At 42.6% G+C, this 24,536-nt stretch overlaps 1 protein-coding gene across 3 annotated transcripts in view; it reads right to left on the minus strand.

The window, feature by feature from the left end:
* The window catches only part of NCAN (neurocan), a 381,019-nt gene that overhangs the window by 48,037 nt on the left and 308,446 nt on the right, over positions 1-24,536 (minus strand). For all 3 annotated transcript variants that reach the window (XM_077252478.1, XM_077252484.1, XM_077252470.1), the window contains 2 exons: positions 6,841-6,957; positions 3,491-3,604 (listed from right to left, as the gene is read on the minus strand). In XM_077252478.1, the coding sequence (XP_077108593.1) occupies positions 3,491-3,604; positions 6,841-6,957 (231 nt within the window). The remainder of the gene's footprint in view (positions 1-3,490; positions 3,605-6,840; positions 6,958-24,536) is intronic.

The raw sequence follows: 24,536 nt of genomic DNA on the forward strand, positions 1-24,536 counted from the left end.
CTTATAGAAACATACAGGCCATTAACACCCAGAAACTTATGAAGAACTTGCAGTCCTCATTGGCCCCAATCTCCTCCATCTCATGTCCTGATTCTGCTCTGAACCATTACAATGAAACCCTGCAAAGTGCCCTGGATAAAGCTGCTCCTCCTATACATAGAGCAACTCAACACAGACGGCGACAACCGTGGCACACGCTGCATACACGCTTCCTGCAGCGATGCTCCAGGTGCGCCGAACGTCTGTGGAGAAAATCTAATCTACCCGAAGATTTCATCCATTATAAGTTCATGCTAAAAACATACAACTCTGCCCTTCACCTCTCCAAACAAACCTATTTCAACACCCTCATCACCTCACTGTCCAATAACCCTAAACGTCTCTTCGACACTTTCCAGTCCCTACTCAACCCAAGAGAGCAGGCCCCAACCACAGATCTCCACGCTGACGATCTGGCCAATTACTTCAAAGAAAAAATTTACCACATTCGACAGGAAATCATCTCCCAATCTCTTCATACCAGGCACTGTCCTCCCTCCCCCACTGCATCTAGTTCACTCTCTGACTTTGAACCAGTTACTGAAGAAGAAGTAAGCAGGCTCCTTGCATCTTCTCGCCCGACCACTTGCACCAGTGACCCCATTCCGTCACATCTCCTCCAGTCCCTTTCCCCGGCTGTCACCTCTCACATAACAAAAATATTCAACCTTTCCCTCACTTCCGGTATTTTTCCCTCCTCATTTAAGCATGCCATCATACATCCATTACTTAAAAAACCCTCCCTCGACAAAAACTGTGCCGCTAATTATAGACCTGTCTCTAATCTTCCCTTCATCTCTAAACTCCTGGAACGCCTGGTCCACTCCCATCTTACCCGCTATCTCTCAGACAACTCTCTTCTCGACCCTCTTCAATCTGGCTTCCGCTCTTTACACTCTACTGAAACTGCCCTCACTAAAGTCTCTAATGACCTACTAACAGCTAAATCTAAAGGTCACTACTCCATGCTAATTCTATTGGATCTTTCCGCAGCATTCGACACTGTGGATCATCAGCTCCTCCTCACTATGCTCCGCTCCATCGGCATCAAGGACACCGTTCTCTCTTGGTTCTCCTCCTATCTCTCTGACCGATCCTTCACTGTATGTTTTGCTGGTTCCTCCTCCTCTCACCTTCCCCTTACTGTTGGGGTTCCTCAAGGATCAGTCCTAGGCCCCCTCCTCTTCTCTTTGTATACTGCCCCTATTGGACAAACAATCAGTAGATTTGGGTTCCAGTACCATCTCTATGCTGATGACACCCAATTATACACCTCTTCTCCTGCTTTCACTCCGACCTTCTTAGAAAACACCAGTGATTGTCTTACCGCTGTCTCTAACATCATGTCCTCCCTCTATCTGAAACTGAACCTGTCAAAAACTGAACTCCTCGTGTTCTCTCCCTCTACTAACCTACCTTTGCCTGACATTGCCATCTCCGTGTGCGGTTCAATCATTACTCCAAAGCAACATGCCCGCTGCCTTGGGGTCATCCTTGATTCCAAGCTTTCATTCACCCCCCACATCCGATCACTGGCTCGCTCTTCTTATCTGCATCTCAAAAACATTTCTAGAATTCGCCCTTTTCTTACTTTCGACTCTGCAAAAACTCTTACTGTTTCTCTTATTCATTCCCGTCTGGACTATTGTAACTCTCTACTAATCGGCCTCCCTCTTACCAAACTCTCCCCACTCCAATCTGTCCTGAATGCTGCTGCCAGGATCATATTCCTCACCAACCGTTACACCGATGCCTCTACCTTGTGCCAGTCATTACACTGGCTACCCATCCACTCCAGAATCCAGTACAAAACTACTACCCTCATCCACAAAGCACTCCATGGCTCAGCACCACCCTACATCTCCTCTCTGGTCTCAGTATACCACCCTACCCGTGCCCTCCGCTCCGCTAATGACCTCAGGTTAGCATCCTCAATAATCAGAACCTCCCACTCCCGTCTCCAAGACTTTACACGTGCTGCGCCGATTCTTTGGAATGCACTACCTAGGTTAATACGATTAATCCCCAATCCCCACAGTTTTAAGCGTGCCCTAAAAACGCATTTGTTCAGACTGGCCTACCGCCTCAACGCATTAACCTAACTATCCCTGTGTGGCCTATTAAAAATAGAAAAAAACAACAAAACACATAATCAGGTTCCTTGCATTGTGTTCTCATACACTTTATGCAGTTAATAGCCCTCTGTGTCTGTACTGCTACATACTTAGGCTGTTAACTGGTTCATGCAGCTTTACATGAACACCCGAGCCTTACACTATGGCTGGTCCAAATAACTAAAGCAATTGTTACCATCCACCTCTCATGTCTCCCCTTTTCCTCATAGTTTGTAAGCTTGCGAGCAGGGCCCTCATTCCTCCTGGTATCTATTTTGAACTGTGATTTCTGTTATGCTGTAATGTCTATTGTCTGTACAAGTCCCCTCTATAAGTTGTAAAGCGCTGCGGAATATGTTGGCGCTATATAAATAAAAATTATTATTATTATTATTATTGTCTGGCTTTACACTGTGTTTAGAGCATTTATGAGTGTAGAAGTACCACAACCACACTTTCTTAATATATGAATGAGGCACTCCAGTTGGTGCCTTCAAGGGTATTTGGATGACCCTGTTTGTAATTCTTGGCAGGCTTTGCATTGTGTGCAGAGCTTTTATGTAGGAGTACCATGACTAAACTTTGTTCACAATACTTGAATAAGGCACTACAGTTGGTGCCTTCAAGGGTGGATGAATGCTGCTTCTAATTTTTGGCAGGCTTTGCACTTGCATAGTCTTTATGAGTCTACGAGTACCACTACATGACAATCTCAACATAATGTGTATGAGGCCCTCATTTATGTCTAATACAGGGTGTATATGAGTCCTTTATATTTGGCAGTTCTTGCTTCCTTCATAAATTACACTGAAATTTCCATTTTTTTAATACAAAATTTAATTTTGGTTTACTTAAGTTAGTTTTTTTTTTTTTTTAAATCCTTCTTAAATGTTGCCTTATATAAAAGTAATTATGCAGGAAAGAATGTTTCGTAACTTTTTTCCACTAAACAATTTCTCTCTGATTTTGAATGTTTTATTATCAGTCCTTAAAGTGGAGTAAAAGTGTGACACCATTATTCTCAGCAGCGATCTGGGAGTCAGAGATGCTTCCAGGGTTCTGCCCAACCTGTTCTCCTTCCATTGAGCACTTTTTCCATCCATTTCAACATTTTCACTGCCCCCCAGACTTCTTTGTAAGGTCTGCTGAAAAAATGCTTGGGTTTCCTATTGATTTCTATTATACTTGTTACTCAAAATGAGCATCCGAGCATTAGAAAGTTTGAATAACGAGCATCTGAACATTTTAGTGCTCGCTCATCTCTAATCAATATCTCGCTTTAGCAAAAGGGTTATACAGTATTTTGGTTTCTACAGTACTTTTGTCATAATAATTACCTTTTCCACATGTGCTTCCTCCATAACTTGGCAAACACAGGCAAAGGAAGGAGTTTATTTCATCAATGCAGGTCCCTCCATTCTGGCAGGGGTTGGACAAACACTCATCAATATCTGTGAAAACCCAGAATATGCATGTGTCAATACTAACACTAACATAACAATATTTATTTGTTTAACCAGGCATTTTAGTGTTGCTTATCAAATACTTTCATATCATCATCATATAATGAGTATAATTACAATGTGCACATAATGGTAATATATAGGTTTTACCCTTTCTCTATGATAAACAAACACGTATCATGCACTTATTTAGTTTGGTATATCAATGTTATGCAATCAATACCCTAATATCATCCTATAATAAGAATATAGTTTAGAGCCATAATCATAATATGCACATAATGGAGGTATTTTTTAATGCCCCTTTAGTATGTAGATACCTATTAAAAAGTTTTGACTTCACTCTTTGACAAACATGTAATTTTCATCTCTGCGGCGCCCAGAGTAATCAAGCACATCCGGTTTTCCCTGCAGTGAGTGCACTCTGTCGGTGTCCGGATGATTGCATCTCCATAGTAACGCGTCCATAGCGTCGCTGACTCTGCCCCCCATCCTGACGCTTCGGATGGGAGGTGTGGATCAGTGACGTGGGACGCCGATCTGTGCTGACGCTGCACTCCTGTGCACTGATGCGAGCGCCATTATTATATCGCTGCCACCACTGTAAAAGCAGGGCTATAAATAGATTCAGCATCGATACTTTGACAGACACATCCCCCAGGAAGAAGCTAACGCGAAACGCGCGTTGGGGCTCAGGACTGCTTGTGCAGGTCATATATCAATTCCTACATACTCTCTTCATCTTCTATATATAAGCATTTTGATACGGGGCTTTCACTTCAGAATAAGTCTCCCTTTACTCAGTTGTTATATATTTTGCTGCTGCTACTTTTTTTGTTGCCCTTTATTTCTCTATGTACCTTTTCATTAGCTAGCATTGTTTTTTATAGTTCATTTATTGGTGAATATAAGAATCTCATTTGCATTATGCAAAATATTTAAGCACTTAGCACTTTCTTAAATCACCCATAGATGTTTACTTATGCACTAGGCACTTTTGCAGTCTTATGTGATGAAAGGCACAGGTAGGGCATTCTTGTTGTCAGGAGATACGTTTTTCTACTATTGGTCCATTTGTTATTATAATCCATGATTGATAGACAAGCTTATACTCATCAAATCTGGTAAAAAATGATGTTTTGAATTGGTTAATAAGGACCTGAAGCATCTATCTTTTTTGATACTGATCTGCATATGGTGGTATTATTTTGCATTTGCATCTCTGTTGTATATTTTTTTTAAAGAGTATATTTAATAAAGATGATTATTAATTTTTGAATATTTGGCATTCACTTCCATTGATTGTAGGATTTATTTTTAACACTAACAATAGTATGCAATCTCTTTAAGAGTAGGCAAATGGTGGCATGCAGAGAAATGTAAATGCAAACCAGTGATGGTAAGAATGACCACAGATGTGAACAGCATTCATCTAAGTCAGCACAATATGTGATGCTATTCCATGAAAGCTGGAACATGTGGGAACTGCCCATGCAAAGCTTAGTATGCCCTTTGTAACAATCTAGGTATTTAATCCCATTAGTCACCTCTTTAGCCACCTCAATACATATTGTAAATTTCACGTGCCAGTTTTTAGTAAGAATCTATTATATATAGTGCTTCTCTACCATCCTGTCTTTCCTGCGATTCACATGAAGGACGGACTTTTCATCTGAAAAGTCAGTACACTTTTGTAAGCGGCTTTCTCAACCCTCCAATAGGATTATAGACAGAATAGCTGCACCTCTTAATTTTAGTACCATTTCATATTTTCCCACTCTAAGTTACACATACAATATTTGATGTCATTATCAATGGGTAGCGTAAGTGCAAATACCCTTGTGACAATGACTGCATGTGGTACTGTGATGCCAATCACCTTTTTTGGCCAAGCCGTGAGTTAGAATGGTCAAGGAGTCCAAGGTCAGAAGCCAGGAGGGTACGTCATAAACAGAATGATGAGACAAAAGCGTGATCAGGTAATCTTCCAATGTCAGAGCAGAAGGGGTTAAACAGATGAAGTCCAAGGTCAGGTAATAAAAGATCAAGAGTACAGAACTCAAGGCACAGGCAGCACAAACCTCACTAGCTGAATGTACGTCTGGCAGAGGTCTGGGAGTAACAGCTCAGTTAAGTAGCATGGCAATCACCTGGAATAATGAGCACTTGGAGACAGCCGACTCCTCCCAGTCTCAGATTGGATAGTCGTGCTGTAAATCAACACACTGACAGCTCAGCATGCCCCTGTACCAGATTGGATGGCCAAGCTGTCAGTAACAGCATCCCACCCACACTGAGGGGTGGAACCGTGACAGGTACCTTGTCTGAGGCGTTTAGTAGATCATGCTGAGGAACATGTAGGACTGAGGCCTCATGCACATAGCATGCACAGCAGTGTACACACAACTCATGCTGCCATATGATGACTCTTTGCAGGACTCTATTAGAGGGATAATCTCATGCAAAAGCCATACTAATGGGACCAGCTACTGTGTAAACAGAATCTTTGTGTGCCTCTGTATGAAATTTTACAGGAACAGTAGAGCCTGATAGATTTCAATAGGTGCTGTATAACAACTCGGAGCATGAGCACAGCCATAATACGAATGAGGCCTGATACGTGAAGCTTTTAAAAGGAATATGACACCAGTTTTTTTGCTATATAGTCTTAGAGCAGCATTATGTAGGGGCTGAGACCCTGATTCCAATGATGTTTCACTTACTATCATTTTGATACAATCACTGTGTCCTCTGTTTCAGATCTAGCAGTGCTCAAATACTGAGCCCTGCATAACCCCACCTATGCCACAGCTTCCTTTCTATACCATACATTGACTAAGAGCTGCTACTCAATGGTGAGGGTGGGTTACACAGAACAGCTGACTAACAGGCACAAGACAATTAGTCCTGTAGTGATAATCTCCTGCTGATTAAACAATGATTTTATTAAATCAACACACAGCCTAGTAAGTGATACATCACTGAAATCGGATTCTCAGCCCCTATGTCATGCTGCTCTTAGATTATATAACAATATTCCCTTTATGTAAAACTTCCAAAATAGTTTCTAATTGCCAGCACTCAGGTTCAGAAATTATTAATAGCCGTAATCTGTTCTAGGTGTTTGACAGGAACATTACTTAGTTTAGCTGCTTAGCAAGCATAAATAGAAAAATAGCATATGCATTATTTAAACTAATGATACAACCCAGCATCATACTTACCAATTTCACAATTTTCTCCAGTGTAACCCTTATTACACATGCAGCTATAAGTGCTCCCATTAGACTGACAGGTCCCCATGTGCAGGCAGGGGCTGTGAGAACATGGTTGAGGCTCGCCTACGAGGTAAGGAAATGATCATTATTACTACACATTTCACTCTAATACACATAAAAAGCATACAACTTGCATATGGGATCTAAGACTAAACTGTGTGCATTCCGCTCTCTGCCACAGATGAGTTAGGCAGGCACTATAGTGGGGAACCTATGGAAAATACTAGCGAGCAGCTTTGGGGCCAAAACAAAATTGGAAATGCTATAAATTTCCAAAAGATTGCTTAACGTTTTTTATCCTGGTTTGAAAGGTATTTTCTATAATCAAATGTATGATACCATTTCCAGAAATCTTCGTTATCAGAAGACAAATGGGAAAAGATGAGCACAAGATAGAAAACATTGAGTAAGTCCTTCGTCCAGGGCTGCCACTAGGAATTTCAAGGTTCCGTACTGTCCAAATTTTCGGGCCCTCTTGTGACTCCGCCCAGGCTCCACCCCAGCTCAGTTTCCACTCCTCAAACCTTCCCCAGTCCCACCTCCCACTCTTGGAAAAACTCCACTTCTGCACCACGTCCTCACCAACCACACATTAACAGTTCCCAGATGACAAACATTGCCATCAGCTTTTGTTTTTGCCAAAAGATTTTGTAAGCCACCACCACAACAAAGTAGACTCTTTTGGCCGGGAACTTTCTACTCTAAGGCCGGCGTCACACTAGCGAGTTTTACGGACGTATGAGCGCAGAAAATAAGTTCGTACAATATGCATTACACACGGCCCAATGAATCTCTATGGGGCTGCTCCTATCAGCCGTATATTACGCATCCGTAATATACGGTATTGTACGGCCGTAGAAAATTGCAGCACGCTGCGTTTGTCAGCGTATTGCGCAAAAAATATGCCAATGAAAGTCTATGGGGGCGAGAAAAATACGGATTACACACGGACCAGCAGTGTGACTTGCGAGAAATATGCAGCGGTGTTCTATAGAAAAGCCGGTAATTCAATTGCCGGCTTTTCCTCTCTCCTTCACAAACCCGACATGATATGAGACATGGTTTACATACAGCGTGGGATAAATCTCCAGGCTCGAGTTCATATGAGGACATCCAGCAGAGGGCACATCACTGTGACTCAAGGTAACTACAGGACATTCCCCTGCTTTCCATTCATTCCCCGGGGTTTTACATCCACAAGCACAACTGCATTAGCAGAGCTCCTGGGTGTAAAATGATTTAACCCCTTTAGATGGATTTACATTGTGGGACTGCCAGAACGACGGAAGGTATGGGATATTGTTGATTTTTTATTTTTCCTTTTTTACAGAACAAGGGTCTTCAGGTGGATTAAGAGAATAATAAAATATTAAAACACCCTGTGTCTTTATTTCATTAAAGTACTTTGTAATAATGTGTGTGTGTTTTATTAACCATTTTGTACTATTGGATTAATAATGGATAGGTGTCCTAATTGACGCCTCTCCATTATTAACCTGGCTTAATGTCACCTTACAATAGCAAGGTGACATTAACCCCTCATTACCCCATATCCCACTGCTACACGGGAGTGGGAAGAGAGTGGCCAAGTGCCAGAATAGGCGCATCTTCCAGATGTGCCTTTTCTGAGGTGGCTGGGGGCAGATGTTTTTAGCCAGGGGGGGCCAATAACCATGGACCCTCTCTAGGCTATTAATATGTGCCCTCAGTCACTGGCTTTACCACTCTGGGGGAGAAAATTGCACGGGAGCCCACGCCAATTTTTTCCGCAATTTAACCCTTTATTTTTCAAGCTACAGCGCCCAAATTTTGCACATACACACTACTAACATTAGTAGTGTGGAATATGCAAAAAAAAAGGGGGATATGAGATGGTTTACTGTATGTAAACCATGTCTCATATCCTGTCGGGTATGTGAAGGAGAAAGCAAAAGCCGGCAATTGAATTACCTGCTTTTGTGCTATCTCGCTCTGAATTAAATATAAATACAGTACATATATATATATATGTGTCTCAATGATTATATATATATATATATATATATATAGACTGTAGATATGTTTTAACGAACATTTGAGCGCATAAATCCATTAGATGTCGGTTTTGCAAGCCTGCGAGAAAATATCGCAGTTCGGATGCCATACGGATTACATACGGAGGATGCCATGCGCAAAATACGCTGCCACACCTTGCCTACGGATGACATACGGATCACTATTTTGGGAACATTTCTGCGTATTACGGCCATATTTTGGCCGTAAAAAAGGACCGTATTGTCTTATGCCTAGTGTGACGTCGGCCTAAGGCTCGGTTCACATTGCGTTAATGCAGTCCATTAGACGGACTGCGTTACACTACGGCATAAAGCAGTGTAACGCAGTCCGTTAACGCTGCCATTAACCCCTATTATCAGGCGCATCGCCAACACATGCCATAATCGGCATGCGCTAGTGATGTGCAGTCATTCAGTGACGGAGCCTCGGACGCAGGCTGCAGGGTCTGAGGCTCCGTCACCGCTAGCACAGATTAATCATCTGCACTAGCGGTATAGCATAACGCGATGGTGTGTATGCTATAGCGTTAATGCAGCCCGTCCACGCTATGCATTGAACGGGCTGCTTTAACGCAATGTGAACCTGGCCTAACCTATTAAACATTTGTTAAAATACTCAATACTCTTTTTAGGTTTATGTTTCTTTTCTCTTAAGGGAATGTATTACATACTTTTTTTACATAATTGAAACTAGACTGTGACTTTTTGTATAATCTGTATTTCTGATTGCAGATAATTGTATTCTGTTTTCTGTTCATTTATGGAAGCTGTCAGTGGATATCGGTCTGCGCATGGACCGCAGTGCATGGACTGGCCGCAGATCTTCTGAGTCGAACTCAGCAGTCTAACAGCATGTGAGGATGCGGGCCAGGAGATCGGTGTCCAGTCCATGCACTGAAGTGCGAGCGCAGACCAATTTCCGCTTCCAATAATTATAGTGTCATGATAGTAAATAAAATGTTTCCCAATCATATATACCCACTTTTTATTTTTCCATCAATATAGCCATGTGAGGGCTTGTTTTTTGTGGGCCGAGTTTTACTTTTGAATGACATGATTGGTTTTACCAAATAGTGTACTGGAAAATAGGGAAAAAAATAAAAAATGTGATGAAATTGCAAAAAAAAGTGGAATTCTATAATTGTTTTTTGGTGGTTGTTTTTACCATGTTCACCGAATGCTAAAACTGACCTGCCATTATGATTCTCCAGGTCATTATAAGTTTGTAGATACCAAACAAGTATAGGTTCTTTTTTATCTAAGTGGTGAAAAAAATATCAACGTTTGTCAAAAAAATAAAAGTTGCCATTTTGCAGAGACCTGTAGCATCACCATCTTTCACAATCTGGGGCTGAGTGACTCAGTGAGGGCTTATTTTTTGCATGCCAATCTGACATTTTTATTGACACCATCTTGGTGTAGATATGATCTTTTTATCATCCATTATTGCATTTTAACCCCTTTCTGACCTTGGACGGGATAGTATGTCCAAGGTCAGATCCCCTGCTTTGATGTGGCCTCCTGCGCTGAGCCCACATCAAAGCCGCGACATGTCAGCTGTTTTGAACAGCTCACATGTGCGCGCAATAGCGGCGAGTGGAATCACGATCCACCCACTGCTATTAACTAGTTAAATGCCACTGTCAAACGCTGACAGCGGCATTTAACTACCGCTTCCAGCCGCGCGCATCGCCGACCCCCGTCACATGATCGGGGGTCAGCGATGAGTCGCCATAGTAACCTCTATGGTTACTGATGTCGGCTTGCTGTGAGCGCCACCCTGTGGTCGACGCTCATAGCAAGCCTGCAATTCAGCTACATAGGAGCGATCTGATGATGAGAAGCATGGCAAAAGTAAAAATAAAATGTTTAAAAAATATGAAATAAATAAAAAAAATATAAAAGAATCGCCGGATCTATCAATAAAAAAGAAGGATTGATCTGATCGCTAAACGGCGTAGCAAGAAAAAAATTGAAAGCGCCAAAATTACGTTTTTTTGGTCGCCCGGACATTGCAATAAAATGTAATATCGGGCGATCAAAAGAACGTATCTGCACCAAAATGATATCACTGAAAATGTCAGCTCGGCACGCAAAAAATAAGCCCTCACCCGACCCCAGATCACAAAAAATGCAGATGCTACGAGTATTGGAAAATGGCACAATTTTTTTTTTTTTTAGCAAAGTTTTGAATTTTTGAATAACCTAGTCATGTTTGGTGTCTATGAACTTGTAATGACCTGGAGAATCATAATGGCAGGTCAGTTTTGGCATTTAGTGAACCTAGCAAAAAAGCCAAACAAAAAACAAGTGTGGGATTGCACTTTTTTTGCAATTTCACCGCACTTGGAATTTTATTCCCATTTTCTAGTACAAGACATGGTAAAACCAATGATGTCGTTCAAAAGTACAACTCGTCCCGCAAAAAATAAGCCCCCACATGCCCATATTGATGGAAAAATAAAAAAAAAGTTATGGCTCTGGGAAGGAGGGGAGCGAAAAACGAACACGGAAAAATGGAAAATTCCAAGGTCATGAAGGGGTCAATGTAATGTTGCAGCGACCCAAAAAAATAATTCTGCTGTTTTTGATTTTTATTCACGTTGCAAATCAGATTAATTATTTTTATATATTGATAGATCATACGATTCTGAACGCGGTGATACCAAATATGTGTAATTTATATTTTTATTTTATTGTTTTATTTTGAATGGGGAAAATGTGGGGTGATTTATAAACTTAATATTTAAAAAAAAACATTTTTTTTCACTTTCCATGGGAGACTAGAAGATGCGATCATCTGATCACCTCTGCTATACATAGCAGGGCTGCAGCCCTGCTCTATGTAGCAGAAATGCTCACTTGCTATGAGTGCCGACCACTGGACAGAGCTCATAGCAGAGCGACAATGACAACCATAGGGGTCTGCTGCAGACCCTGGGTTGTCATGCCAACCCATTGGCAACCTACAGTCATGTGACACGGGCGCCAATGGGCGTGGTTTGGACGCACTTCTGGCGTGTGCATGTTAAGTGCCGCTGTCAGACATTGACAGCAGCATTTAACATGTTAACAGTCGCGGGTGGTTTGCGATTCCACCCGCGTATGTTAGGTGTACATAACAGATGATCAGATCAGCTGTCATGTGCCAGAAAAGATGTGGGCACATCGCCGAAGCCCGCACCAAACAGGGGGTTGCATCCAATGACGGACACTGCACGTCATTGGGTTATAAGGGGTTAATAAATGTAAACAGTGTATATTATTGCATATATATTCACAAATTATACACTACCAAAAAATCTCTTTATTGGTTTTCATTAAAAATCTATAAATTCTATAATAAACTGTAAATACAAACCAAAACATGAGAACTCAAAAAGTGATTTGATAATAGAAAAAAATATCAAGTAGTTAAGCATGAAGGGGGATCACCCTATTTGTCAGCTACTCTTGTTCCTACCTGTCCGCAGAGGTTGGCATCTTTTTAAAACGCAATTAGCATCGCCGCTCCTCATCGACTAGCCCTTGTCGTCCTCGCCGCCTCCTCAGCCTCACCCTGTTGGATGCAGGGCACAGGCTCTCCTCAGCAGCTTCCCCCTGCTGGATGCAGACTTCCCTCATCAGCCTTTCCTCACTCCTGTAAGCAGCCTCTCTCTGCCGGATGCAGCCTCACCTCACTAGCCTCCCCGTCAGACACAGAATTCCCTCAAGAGCCTTACCCTGCCTGAGAGAGGCTCAACTCAGTAGCCTCCCCTCCTCACTCCCCTCAGCAGCCTTCCATCTCCTCACTCCCCTCAGCATCCTCCCATCTCCTCACTCCCCTCAGCATCCTCCCATCTCCTCACTCCCCTTAGCAGCCTCCCCACTCCTCTCTCCCCTCAACAGCCTCTCATCTCCTCACTTTCCTCAGCAGCCTCCCATCCCCTCACTCCCCTCAACAGCCTCCCCTCTCCTCACTTCCCTCAGCAGCCTCCTTTCTCCTCACTTCCCTCAGCAGCCTCCCATCTCCTCACTTCCCTCAGCAGCCTCCTCTCTTCTCACTCCCATCAGCAGCCTCCTTTCTCCTCACTCCCCTCATCAGCCTCCCATCTCCTCACTCCCCTCAGCAGCCTCTCCTCTCCTCACTTCCCTCAGCAGTTTCCTTTTCCCTCACGCCTCTCAGCAGCATCCCCTCTCCTCACTCCCCTCAGCAGCCTCCTTTCTCCTCACTCCCCTCTCCCCTCATCAGCCTCCCATCTCCTCATTCCCCTCAGCATCCTCCCTTCTCCTCCCTCCCCTCAGCATCCTCCCATCTCCTCACTCCCCTCAGCAGCCTCCCCTCTCCTCTCTCCCCTCAACAGACTCTCATCTCCTCACTTTCCTCAGCAGCCTCCCATCCCCTCACTCCCCTCAAAGCCTTCCCTCTCCTCACTTCCCTCAGCAGCCTCCTTTCTCCTCACTTCCCTCAGTAGCCTTCCATCTCCTCACTTCCCTCAGCAGCCTCCCCTCTTCTCACTCCCCTCAGCAGCCTCCTTTCTCCTCACTCCCCTCATGAGCCTCCCATCTCCTCACTCCCCTCAGCAGCCTCTCCTCTCCTCACTTCCCTCAGCAGTCTCCTTTTCCCTCATGCCTTTCAGCAGCATCCCCTCTCCTCACTTCCATCAGCAGTCTCTTTTCTCCTCACTCCCATCAGCAGCCTCCCATCTCCTCACTCCCCTCAGCAGCCTCCCTTTTCCTCACTCCTCTCAGCTGCTTAGCCTCCCCTTTCCTCGTTCCCCTCTCCTAACTTCCGTTTGCAGCCTCTTCCTAGTCTTCATACACTGCCCGCCTCCTCTGCCTGCCCGCCGCCGACTTCAGTGTCTCCTGTCTCCCATGAACTTGGCATGCTGTTCTGCTCCAGAATGAAGAAGAGTGCGCAGTGTGTCACATGACCGCCGTACTATGTCAGAAACATGATGCACTCGAGCCTGCTGCTGTTGGTTAAAGGTACAGCACCGATTTCTGGCCAGTGGATACAGTAACAACACTGTAGTTGTGGCGCCCCAGGGTCCTGGTTTTCACAGTGGCATTTCTTTTCCCTTGGGGAGAGGGATGTCACGCTTGGGAGCGATGAAGGATATCTTTCACCAGGTAAATCTCACATACAACACGTTCACACTCCAGGCCAGAAGGGGGAGCTCTAAACCTGGTTTAGAGTGAACTCCCCCATAAATACATTCTGGTTGGAGGGAAAGAAGTCAGATCCTGTCAGAGAGACAGAGGAGAGAGCAGACAGACATAGAGTGTCAGAAGGTCTGAAGGGGCCCTGTAGTCAGAAGTACTGCAACCCCTGGAGAAAGAGACATACAGAAGGAAAGAACATCATTCAGTGAGCGTGTAGGAGAGCACTGGAGAGTGACATCAGGGGAGGACAGCTGCAAATGAGCAATCCCCCTCTGAAGAGCAGATAACCGGTAGCCAGAACACCGAGGTTGTAAGGGACTCTAAGACTTACAGCAGAGACTGGCAGGACAGCTGAACTGCAATTTACCTGTCGACCTCAATACCCAGGAGGCACAGTGACAGATAGAGCCCGGGTCATGATAGAAACCTTGTAAAAAGGCCCGAGTCAGCTGTCATACGGGTTTGTGTCCTATCCTATATGGGGGACAGAGAAGAACTGTGAGGACCTTATCAGAAGCCATAGGCAGTAGGGGACTACAACACCACCGTGCTAGAGGAAGGCTTTCATCTCCCCCTGGTAGAGGGGAACTCTGGATTAGCTTTCAAGCTGGCTGGACTCTGCCTTTCCTGTAATCTGGTACCCTGGACTGAGGATGCCTGAAGTCTTCAGTAAACTAGGTAAAGAGACTGCAAACCTGTGTCATCGTTCTTTACTGTGCCATTCACCAGCTTCCATCTAAACACCGGGAGCCCTGGGGATATACTTCACCTGTGGGAAGTTAAACAATTTAGCTGCCATAACATCACCCCAGAGGACCACTTAAAGCAACGTCGATCCCCACTGACCGAATACCACAGGTGGTGTCACGAACATAAACTCTATTCAATTTCCCTTTAACATGGGCACCCAGGGCCACGGACCGGGTCGCCACCGTGACATCCTCATGTGAACACTGGACCCAGTACTGGGTACCCCACGGCCCTGGCGGGCGACTCATAGTTGTATCTTTAAATCACCACAGTGTTGTTATGTACCTGACTTGCAGCGGCCCTGAACTATTGCGCCTGAGGCCCGATGAGAGCATCTATTGCGCATCTGGGCCCTCCTTTTTGTTAAAAGCTCACCGGGCCCCATACAGTAGTAAGGGCAGTAGTGCTTTGATGGCGGCCCTGCCTTCCTCTGTTGTATTCGTCCGATGCTCAGCACGTTTTGGCTTCAAACAGGACAGGAAAAACTGAAAGCCTGTATACTACTCTGATTAAAGTGTACTTTTTTAAACAAAGTTTATTTAAAAAGGTAAAATGTACATTGCAGCCATAAAAAGGCAAAGGTTTTAGTCAATATATGACAAAAGTTTGTAGGGCCAACTCATCAAGTCTGGCCCACACTATGCCAATTTTGACAGAGTACACGGCACCAAATTCATTGCAAGGCACACGTCACCTCCACTAAGTGGACTAAGGGACTGAAATAGCACTTCTGAAAACACTGTCAAGTTTTATTAATTTGATGGTGGGAGTGACCACCACACCATCTCCTCCCCATCTCCACAAGTTTTGGCAGAGCAGATCCAAAACGGATCCTAAGTTGTTGTCTATCGTGTATACATACTGTATAAAACCATACTTTTCCCGAGGATGGCAAATTACCCTCTCAATCAAAGTCACCAAACTCCACACTAAATTACGAGCATACATTATTGAAACAAAGATATTGCATTAGTATGTGTAGGGCTGGTGTACCCTTTGAGCACATAACTAGGCCTACTTTGTTCAGAATAGTACAGCGTGTATATTAAAGCACCACTCCAGCTTTTTTTATTGTACCACTAGAGCGGTGCTTTAAATGGTGCCCTGCAGTGGTGCCCCTTGTCTGGTACTCACCTTCTGGTGATTTCATCCGTTTTCGCAGCCGCTTCCATTGGTCTCTGGCAAAAAGTTACCTGCCTGCAGTTCCAGTGTTTCATGGAGCTATGTGGAGGTCACTTTACAGTACAAGTCTATAAGTAGTTCAATTTTGCAATTTTAAGTGTTTTCACACCAGTTTCTCCCAGCTTAGTCAAAATGGGCAGAGCTAGAGCGAGATGGTGCTCGGTGGGGCCGTGACACCATAGCCTGTCAAATTCATGACAATCTGCAGAGTACCTTACTCAAAAAATCTTACTTGAATCAGAGACTGGAGTAAGATTTCTTATATGGCACAGAGAGGCACATGCCTCTCATCACAAGCTCCGGATTCATCAAGAGGCGTGTGAGTAAATTGCTGGTCTTGATGAACCAGGGCCTAAGAATGATTGCACAGAGTATGAGGATACAGTGCCTACAAGTAGTATTCAACCCCCTGCAGATTTAGCAGGTTTAATAAGATGCAAATAAGTTAGAGCCTTCAAACTTCAAACAAGAGCACGATTTGTTAACAGATGCATAAATCTTACAAACCAAAAAGTTTTGTTGCTCAGTTAAATTTTTATAAATTTTAAACATAAAAGTGTGGGTCAATTATTATTCAACCCCTAGGTTTAATATTTTGTGGAATAACCTTTGTTTGCAATTACAGCTAATAATCGTCTTTTATAAGACCTGATCAGGCCGGCACAGGTCTCTGGAGTTATCTTGGCCCACTCCTCCATGCAGATCTTCTCCAAGTTATCTAGGTTCTTTGGGTGCCTCATGTGGACTTTAATCTTGAGCTCCTTCCACAAGTTTTCAATTGGGTTAAGGTCAGGAGACTGACTAGGCCACTGCAACACCTTGATTTTTTGCCTCTTGAACCAGGCCTTGGTTTTCTTGGCTGTGTGCTTTGGGTCGTTGTCTTGTTGGAAGATGAAATGACGACCCATCTTAAGATCCTTGATGGAGGAGCGGAGGTTCTTGGCCAAAATCTCCAGGTAGGCCGTGCTATCCATCTTCCCATGGATGCGGACCAGATGGCCAGGCCCCTTGGCTGAGAAACAGCCCCACAGCATGATGCTGCCACCACCATGCTTGACTGTAGGGATGGTATTCTTGGGGTCGTATGCAGTGCCATCCAGTCTCCAAACATCACGTGTGTGGTTGGCACCAAAGATCTCGATCTTGGTCTCATCAGACCAGAGAACCTTGAACCAGTCAGTCTCAGAGTCCTCCAAGTGATCATGAGCAAACTGTAGACGAGCCTTGACATGACGCTTTGAAAGTAAAGGTACCTTACGGGCTCGTCTGAAACGGAGACCATTGCGGTGGAGTACGTTACTTATGGTATTGACTGAAACCAATGTCCCCACTGCCATGAGATCTTCCCGGAGCTCCTTCCTTGTTGTCCTTGGGTTAGCCTTGACTCTTCGGACAAGCCTGGCCTCGGCACGGGAGGAAACTTTCAAAGGCTGTCCAGGCCGTGGAAGGCTAACAGTAGTTCCATAAGCCTTCCACTTCCGGATGATGCTCCCAACAGTGGAGACAGGTAGGCCCAACTCCTTGGAAAGGGTTTTGTACCCCTTGCCAGCCTTGTGACCCTCCACGATCTTGTCTCTGATGGCCTTGGAATGCTCCTTTGTCTTTCCCATGTTGACCATGTATGAGTGCTGTTCACAAGTTTGGGGAGGGTCTTAAATAGTCAGAAAAAGCTGGAAAAAGAGATAATTATTCCAAACATGTGAAGCTCATTGTTCTTTGTGCCTGAACTACTTCTTAATACTTTAGGGGAACCAAACAGAATTCTGGTGGGTTGAGGGGTTGAATAATAAATGACCCTCTGAAAATACTTTTCACAATTTAAAAAAAAAATAAACAAAGAAATAACATTCTTTTTTGCTGCAGTGCATTTCACACTTCCAGGCTGATCTACAGTCCAAATGTCACAATGCCAAGTTAATTCCAAATGTGTAAACCTGCTAAATCTGCAGGGGGTTGAATACTACTTGTAGGCACTGTAGCTAATCCCCCTATGCCATATTGTATCATACTTCTCAGAACGAATTCTCAGAACCACCTTCTTGTGTGTAGATGATTATGATTTCCAGCCAAGAGCAGCAAGAATTTGAATAAAGTGTATTTTTAATGCAATTACAAAAAAAATCATTCCACATCATGGTCACATGAGTCCAGAAGATATAGAAATTCAATGAGAGGTATTCCCAGAGCTATTTCAGCTATATTTGCCTGTGACTTAGAACAAGTGACAGGTGAGCATACCATGTAGACAACTAAAGCAGTGCTTCCGATTAAGGCCAATTTCACATTGGAACGGGGCCCGCCTACCAGGTCTCCCAACCTGAGCAAAGCGCTTCATAGAGATATATATAAAGTAGCTAGCTCAGCCTTGGAGAACCAGCTTAACCCCTTAACGACCGCCGATACGCTTTTTAACAGCGGCAATTAAAAGGTACTTATTCATCAGCACAACTTTTTAACAGCACTGAGAAATAAGTGTATAGCAGCCATCAGCATCTTCTTCCTGGAAGAAAATGGCGAGCGCATGTGTAATGCGCCCACCGAGATCTGCCGGCCGGAACCCAGCAACAATAGGAGATTTTTCCTATTGGTTCATTTTGATAACTTTGATAGACCCTATCACAGTGGTCAAAATAAAAAAAAAAAAAGTAAATCAAACCCCCCTTTGTCACCCTCTTAGTTAGGTAAAAATAATAAAATAGTTTTTTTTCATTCTTTGTAGATAGGGTTGGGTCTAAGGTTAGGGTTATGGTTGGAGTTATAGTTAGGGTTTGGGTTGGGCTAGGGTTAAGGCTGGGGCTAGAGTTAGGGTTGGGGTTAGAGCTAGTGTTAGGGATGGGCTAGGGTTAGGGATAGGGCTAGGGTTAGGGTTGGGGTTAGAGCTAGGGTTAGGGTTGGGCTAGGGTTAGGGTTGGGGCTAGGGTTGGTGCTAAGGTTAGGATGGTGTTGGGGTTAGGGTTGTGTTGGGGTTACGGTCATGTTGGGTTAGGCTTGTGTTGGGGTTAGGGCTTGGTTAGGGTTGTATTGGGGTTATGGCTGAGGTTACAGTTGTGGTTTTGATTTTATGATTGTGGTGTTGGGGCTAGGGTTGTGTTGGGGTTAGGTTTGTGTTGGGTTGCGGATGGTGTGGGGGTTAAGGTTGGGTTAGGGGTGTGTTGGGATTGCAGTTGGAATTACAGTTGAGGTGTTGAGGTTATGGTTGTGGTGTTGAGTTTAGGGTTGTGGATAGGGTTGGGACTAGGGTTAGGGGTGTGTTGGAGTTGGGGTTGGGATTAGGCTGTGTTAGGGTTGGAGTTTGAATTGGGGGGTTTCCACTGTTTAGGTATATCAGGGGGTCTCCAAACACAACATGATGCCCACCATTGGTTCCAGACAATTTTGCTTCAAAAAGTCAAACTGTGCTCCCTCCCTTCTGAGCCCTGCCATGCAGACACACAGTGGCTTTCCCCCACATGTGGGGTATCCATGTATTCAGGATAAATTGTACAACAAATTTTGTGGTCCATTTTCTCCTGATACCCTTGTGAAAATAAAGTTTCGGTCTAAAGTACATTTTTTGTGAAAAAAAAGTTAAATGTTCATTTTTTCCTTCCACGTTGCTTTAGTTCTCGTGAAGCACCTGAAGGTTTAATAAACGTCTTGAATGTGATTTTGAGCACATTGTGGGGTGCAGTTTTTAGAATGGTGTCACTTTTGGATATTTTCTGTCACATTGACCCTTAAAACATGAGGTGCTCTCTAAAAAAAATCTTTTTGTAAATTTTGTTGGAAAAATGAGAAATCGCTGGTGAACTTTTAACACGTATAATGTCCTAACAAAAAAAGTTATGTTTCCAAAATTGTGCTGATGTAAAGTAGACAGAGTTTGTATGTTCTCCCCGTGTTTGCTTGGGTTTCCTCCGGGTACTCCAAAGACATACTGATAGGGAATTTAGATTGTGAGCCTCATCCGGGACAGTGATGATAATGTATGCAAACTGTAAAGTGCTGCGGAATATGTTAGCACTATATGAAAATAAAGATTATTATTATTATTATTTTTATTATTACTATTTTGTGTGACACAACTCTTTGATTTAAGGGCACAAAAATTAAAAGTTTGAAAATTGCTAAATTTGCTAAATTTTTGTAAAATTTCAGTTTTTTTCAAAAATGAATGCAAGTTACACTACCGTTCAAAAGTTTAGGGTCACCCAGACAATTTTGTGTTTTCCATGAAAACTCATACTTTTATTAATCAAATGAGTTGCCAAATGAATTGGAAATCTAGTCCAAACATTGGCAAGGTTTGAAAAAAAGATTTTTATTTGAAATAATAATTTTCTTTGCTTTTTGTCAAAGAATGATCCCTTTGCAGCAATTACAGCATTGCAGACCTTTGGCATTCTAGCAGTTAATTTGCTGAGGTAATCTGGAGAAATTTCACCCCATGCTTCCAGAAGCCCCTCCCACAAGTTGGTTTGGCTTGATGGGCACTTTTTGCATACCATACGGTCAAGCTGCTCCTACAACAGCTCAATGGGGTTGAGATCTGGGGACTGCACTGGCCACCTCATTACAGATAGAATACCAGCTCCCTGCTTCTTCTCTAATAGTTCTTGCATAATTTGGAGGTGTGCTTTGGGTCATTGCCCTGTTGTAGGATGAAATTGGCTCCAATCAAGCGCTGTCCACAGGGTATGGCATGGCATTGCAAAATGGAGTGATAGCCTTCCTTATTCAAAATCTCTTTTACCTTGTACAAATCTCCCACTTTACCAGCACCAAAGCAACCCCAGACCATCACATTACCTCCACCATGCTTGACAGATGGCGTCAGGCACTCTTCCATCATCTTTTCAGTTGTTCTGCATCTCACAAATGTTCTTCTGTGTGATCCAAACACCTCAAACTTGGATTCGTCTGTCCATAACACTTTTTTCCAATTTTCCTCTGTCCAATGTCTGTGTTCTTTTGCCCATATTAATCTTTTCCTTTTATTAGCCAGTCTCAGATATGGCTTTTTCTTTGCCACTCTGCCCTGAAGGCCAGCATCCCGGAGTTGCCTCTTCACTGTAGACATTGACACTGGCATTTTGAGTGTACTATTTAATGAAGTTGCCAGTTGAGGACCTGTGAGGCGTCGATTTCTCAAACTACAGACTCTAATGTACTTGTCTTGTTGCTCAGTTGTACAGCGGGGTCTCCCACTTCTCTTTCTACTCTGGTTAGAGCCTATTTGTGGTCTCCTCTGAAGGGAGTAGTACACACTGTTGTGGGAAATCTTCAGTTTCTTGGCAATTTCTCGGATGGAATAGACTTCATTTCTTTCTAAGAACAAGAATAGACCGTCGAGTTTCACATGAAAGTTCTTTTTTTCTGGCCATTTTGAGAGTTTAATGGAACCAACAAATGTAATGCTCCAGATTCTCAACTAGCTCAAAGGCAGGTCAGGTTTATAGGTTCTCTAATCAGCCAAACTGTTTTCAGCTGTGCTAACATACTTGCACAAGGGTTTTTAAGGTTATTCTAACCATCCATTGGCCTTCTTACACAGTTAGCAAACACAAAGCACCATAAGAACACTGCAGTGATGGTTGTTTGAAATGGGCCTCTATACACCTATGAAGATATTGTATTACAAACCAGACGTTTGCAGCTAGAATAGTCGTTTATCACATTAACAATGTGTAGAGTATATTTCTGAATCATTTAATGTTAGCTTCATTGGAAAAAAACTGTGCTTTTTTTCAAAAATAAGGAAATTTCTAAGTGACCCTAAACTTTTGAACGGTAGTGTATATTGAAGAAAGTTTACCACTAGCATGAAGTACAATATGTCATGAAAAACAATCTCAGAATCAGTGGGATCCGTTGAAGTGTTCCAGAGCTATAACCTCATAAATTGACAGTGGTCAGAATGGTAAAAAATGGTTTGGTCACTAAGGGGTAAAAGGTCACAACAGCTGCTCTTTTTTGAGCTTGCTGAACAAGGGTAATGCGTGTAGTAAAATATTGCTGTTAAAGGGGTTGGTCATATTTTGTGACTTTTTTCTCTTTTAAATGCATGTGTTTTGGGCTAAAAATCATTTTTGTCATTGGGTTTCATTAAAAGTGTTGCACTGATTGCCTTCTATGGCCATTGTTTTGTACTGTCTATTGCTGGCAGTGGCTGCCGAGTGGCTCACTGAGAATTCATCAGTGAGCTCATTCTGACAGTAAAATGGGAGATTTTCTAATTCCTTTTTCTGTCTTTTGTTGAGCTCCTCTTAGCTGATTTATGATTACAAACTACATCAAGGTTGAATGGGTAGAAAACAAAGAGCCTGTAAATGCAAACGCTGCAAAATTTGTAATGAAGCTGAATTGAAAACATTTTTTAGCCCAAATCCATGTATTTAAATAGACAAAATAGTCACCAGAGGTGGACAACCCCTTTAAATCTAACATTTTATGCATTATGTTGAATTCAATCACAAATTAATGTTTTCAGAATGTGATTAATAATGTTTCTATGCCTTAACTACAACTGAACTGTCTTTGAACTATTCCTTTTCAGTTAAAATGGCCTAAATTGTCCAAAGGATATAATTGTGTTATATACAAGAATATTTCTAAAATATATTATTTTATATGATCAAGTTTGCTGTATCATGTTTGGTATATGGCAGGATGCTATAGTGTAACACACTTAGCAGAGTAACATTTAAGGATAAATTATGAGGATTAAAGGCTAAAAGTACAATGTGTAGCTAATAATGACGTTCATTAGCGTAAATTTAATGTTCAGCAGCCTGATAAAAATGAAGATATTACATTTCAACCTAAGAATATATACCGTATATATTTTTTGCTTCTATTTCTGTGCAGCAGTTTTTGGCAATAAAACAGTTAAATACGATAATTAATGGGTTACTGCTATCTGCCATTCTTTGCTTTGTTACCAAGAACAAATTTGTTCTAGGCTAGAAGCTGCTGGAAGATGTGTAGAGAGCAGCAAGAAGAAAGGACAATAAGAAAGTACAGAGCATTTGTGACAAGGACAGTGATAAATGGGACTCTGAGCAGGAGGGAGGGAATGGGAGCTGAATATAGGAGAGACACAAAGGTGGAGAGGCCATTAGATAGTGAGATATGGAGAAAATAAAATATAAGGAAAGGAAAGAAACAATAATGGAGGAGAAAGGATAAAGATGCAAGCTTTAATGGATTTTGCATGAAACCATGACTGATAGAAACCTTGAAATGGTCATACAAAATACAGGAATATTTGTCCTCCAATGAAGAATATAAAGATACCGGAAACATTACAGTACAAGACGTCACATTCCTTTAGCTTACTTTACAGAATTTTTACAGTATCAATAGGTGGCACTAGAGTTCTAGTCGTCTTCCTCTCTGAAGAGACAATTTGCATATTTCCCAGAGGAGCATTGCGGTTTTAAGTCCTCATCTCGGCATGCTTAGCATGTCAATCTCCGCAAGGAGAAACGATACTTCTTGGATACAGTGTCTAACATAACTTACATGTGGAATCCAAACCCACATTTACAGCTGTAGGCAGTGATAGCTTGGCTCTTAGACTCCATCCATCAAGAAGGCTACACCTGTAAAGGACTCAATAAAGGTATCGTATGTTATACAGGGGGGTCTCACACTCAGTACCCCTTCCAGGAGCCTGGGGAGAAAGTGGAAAGCAACTACAGAGTTCCTCCTTAACCAGCTTTTTTCGGTTTTGTTTTCTTTTTTCGCTCCCCTTTTTCCAAGAGCCATAACTTTTTTATTTTTCCGTCAATATGGCCATGTGAGAGCTTGTTTGTTGCGGGACGAGTTGTACTTTTGAACGACATCATTGGTTTTACCATGTTGTGTACTAGAAATCGTGAAAAAAAATTCCAAGTGCTGTGAAATTGCAAAATAGGTGCAATCTCACACTTGTTTTTTGTTTGGCTTTTTTGCTAGGTTCACTAAATGCTACAACTGACCTGCCATTATGATTCTTTAGGGCATTTCGAGTTTATAGATACCAAACATGTCTAGATTCTTTCTTATCTAAGTGGTGAAAAAAAAATCCAAACTTTGTTAACAAAAAAAAAAAAAAAGTGCAATGTTCCGATACCCATAGCGTCTCCATTTTTCGTGATCTCTGGTTGGGTGAGGGCTTATTATTTGCATGCCGAGCTGTCGTTTTAAATGATACCATTTTTGTGCAAATATAATCTCTTGATCGCCCGTTATTGCATTTTAATGCAATGTCGTGGCGACCAAAAAAATGTAACTTTGGCATTTTTCCTTTTTTTCTCGCTAAGCCATTTAGCGATCAGGTTAATCCTTTTTTTTATTGATAGATCGGGTGATTCTGAACACAGCAATATTAAATATGTGTAGGTTTAATTTTATTTTTATTGTTTTATTTTGAATGGAGTGAAGGGGACATGATTTGAACTTTTATATATTTGAATTTTTTTATATATTTTTAAAAACTTTTTTCTTACTTTTGCCATTCTCCATAGAAGACTAGAAGCTGCTATAGCC

Source organism: Ranitomeya variabilis, chromosome 1 (genome assembly GCF_051348905.1).
Source record: "Ranitomeya variabilis isolate aRanVar5 chromosome 1, aRanVar5.hap1, whole genome shotgun sequence".
NCBI lineage: Eukaryota > Metazoa > Chordata > Amphibia > Anura > Dendrobatidae > Ranitomeya > Ranitomeya variabilis.